At 41.7% G+C, this 2,696-nt stretch overlaps 1 protein-coding gene across 1 annotated transcript in view; it reads left to right on the forward strand.

The window, feature by feature from the left end:
* LOC138005871 (cytidine and dCMP deaminase domain-containing protein 1-like) overlaps nt 1-482 on the forward strand; it is a 1,356-nt gene extending 874 nt beyond the window's left edge. The window contains exon 1 of the mRNA XM_068852048.1: nt 1-482. This exon is cut by the window's left edge and continues 874 nt beyond it. Coding sequence (XP_068708149.1) covers nt 1-482 — 482 coding nt within the window.
* Nucleotides 483-2,696: the final 2,214 nt, after the last annotated feature.

A 2,696-nucleotide genomic window follows, 5' to 3' on the forward strand; every position in this document is an offset into this window, starting at 1 on the left:
AACGTACCGACGATCCAAAAACCGGGGTAGGATCAGTAATCATAAACAAAAAAAAAGAAATTGTTGGGCTTGGCTGGAATGGATTTCCATCAAAAGCGCTGTATGGTGAATTCCCAAGAGCTTCTGACAAAGAAAAAGACGCCCCAGACAAGAAGTATCCTTACAGCATTCACTCAGAGCAAAACGCGCTGCTCATGCGGAACACCAAGAACATTGAAGGTGGAACCTTGTTTGTGACAAAGACGCCGTGTGATGAGTGCATTACATTACTTGAGATGATGGGAATAGAGACAGTTATCTTGGGCGCAGAGTTTATAGAAGAGAAAAGCAAGAAAGGAATAAGTTACAACAAGTTCTCTGATGCAGTGAAGAGGGGCAAATTTGCTTGCTTTAGTCTGGTATCGGAGACAAGTGGGGCAAAGAGGAATCTCGACAGGGAATTTGAAGATCAAGGAAGAAAAAGGGAACGAAAAGATTGTTGAGGAAGTAACTGGCGTTGGAGACCGATTCGACCAAGCGAAAGTAAAGCCACCCGTGAGCACGAGTTGAGGATTGTTTGTACTTTCAACTGAAAATTTTAATTTTGACTGCTGCTTTCAGTCTATGAATATCTAAGTAGTGTATTAGGTGCGCTAAAAAAGATGACGTCAGGAAAACCATAACTGTTGTGATCGATTACCGTTTTGAGCTTCTGGTACAGTTCGTTTTCGTTACTTTGACTTTTTGGTCTTTTAATCTACGCAGATTTTTTGAGTTTTAGAGACAGACCTTTACTACAGATTGTCTTTAATCGCTACATTACTATTAGTTTGCATTCAAATATTAATTGATGTTTGAATTGTTTTAGAATCTAAACCTTGATTACAATATCCCCTCTTGGTTTTTTTTATGTACTTTTAGCTCACAAGTGGGCAGCTAAATTACAAAAGGGCACCCAAAGAACAAATGCAACTAAAAGCCGCAAGAGTAGCCGCAGGAGGATATTTTTAATTAGGTTCTTTCTAATGGATGAAGCTTGTTCAAAGTGGCTATGGTAAAAGTTAATTTTATGACAGGGAAAATGCTGATAAAATATAACGGAACGTCGCAATATGCACTAAAACCAATGAGACAACACGCGAAATACATGAAACCAAGTTACAGATTTATGGATGGACTAAGAGCACAAGATAGAAACGTATTGCATTTGGTCAATCGTTAAAAAAAAGTCGGCTCGATATTTTTCTTCAAGTTTAGGAGGACTCACCAGGATAAAAGTTGTTTTCGCTCAGAATCTTTTTTGTGGTGTAACAATAATTTTATAGGCAGGGGAATTCGATAATTTTTTCTGAGTGTGAAACTCATGATTAAGTTAAAATTGTTCCGAAAAACCCTGAAGTACCGTGACACAGAATCTTTAAGGAGAACTTTTCTTAACGTAGAAGAATGAAGATCTCTTCAGGCTCGTTTAGATTTCATGGCTGAAAATTGAAGTTCCCGGAAACATATCGACCCTGGTCCTCGCTAGCTGTGCGAGCATAAGCAGCATTCATTAAACTCAGGAAAGTCTTGATGACCAGTATGTATTGTTAGAAGAAAAAACACAAAACACGTTTATACATCTGTGTACTGTATCCGGCACGCGTTACGTGCCTATGTACACCTTGCCAACGGGTTGTGTTTTTTCGCACAGCACGCGCCGCAGACTGGTCCAGTTGTTCTCACATATGTTAAGACCTAAGGGAGTAAAATCTCCCTTGAAAAAAACTGTTACTTAAAGTTACGTCCTACGAATTTTCTAGAGGATTGTTTGGTTCTGGAGAATGCTAGCGGTCTTAACTGATTTTCAAAATTTTCAAAAATAATATCACCTCCGTATCGTGAGGGTATATTTTCCCTGGATGTAAATCCAGCAGCAGGTCGTTCCGTCCCACATAGAACAATAAGCCCGCCGCACACGGTGAGGAAAGAGCTGAGCAAACTGCCTCGCGAGGCGGTTTGCTCAGCCGTTTTCTCACCGTGTGCGGGAAACTTTTGGTGAGAAATTGGCCTCGCGAGGCCGTGAGGAAAAAATCAAACATGTTTGATATTTTTCGCCTCGCGAGGCAAATTCCTCATTGTGTGCGGCCATCGTGAGAATCGAGTTGAGCTTGGTCAATGAAGCATCCAATAAAAATACATGGCATTCTCACGTGACTTCAGTGAGGTCGGAATTTCTTCCTCCGACACCATCCTGAACCGCTGGAGTCACGTGAATATGCCATGTATTTTTATTGGCTGCTTGATTAAACCAAGCTCAGCTCGATTCTCACGATGGCCGCACACAATGAGGAATTTGTCTCGCGAGGCCAAAAATATCAAACATGTTTGATTTTATCCTCACGGCCTCGCGAGGCGAATTTCTCACCACAATTTCCCCGCACACGTGAGGAAACGGCTGAGCTAACCGCCTCGCGAGGCAGCTTGCTCAGCTCTTTCCTCAAGTGTGCGGCGGGCTATAGGGAATAGGGAGCTTAAGCAACGACAACGGCGACGGCAACGAGAACGTCACAAATTTGCATATTTAGTAGGCAAAAACAATAGCTTTGCACGCCCTGCACGTGCGTTTTTCACTTTTGTCAATTTCTTTGCCGTCGTCAGCAAAACTACAACGTGAAATAGCCAAAATTGAGGTTTTATGGACAACGTCATTACGTGAGGATAAATTTTCATTTTCT

Source organism: Montipora foliosa, chromosome 6, assembly GCF_036669935.1.
Source record: "Montipora foliosa isolate CH-2021 chromosome 6, ASM3666993v2, whole genome shotgun sequence".
NCBI classification, from domain to species: domain Eukaryota; kingdom Metazoa; phylum Cnidaria; class Anthozoa; order Scleractinia; family Acroporidae; genus Montipora; species Montipora foliosa.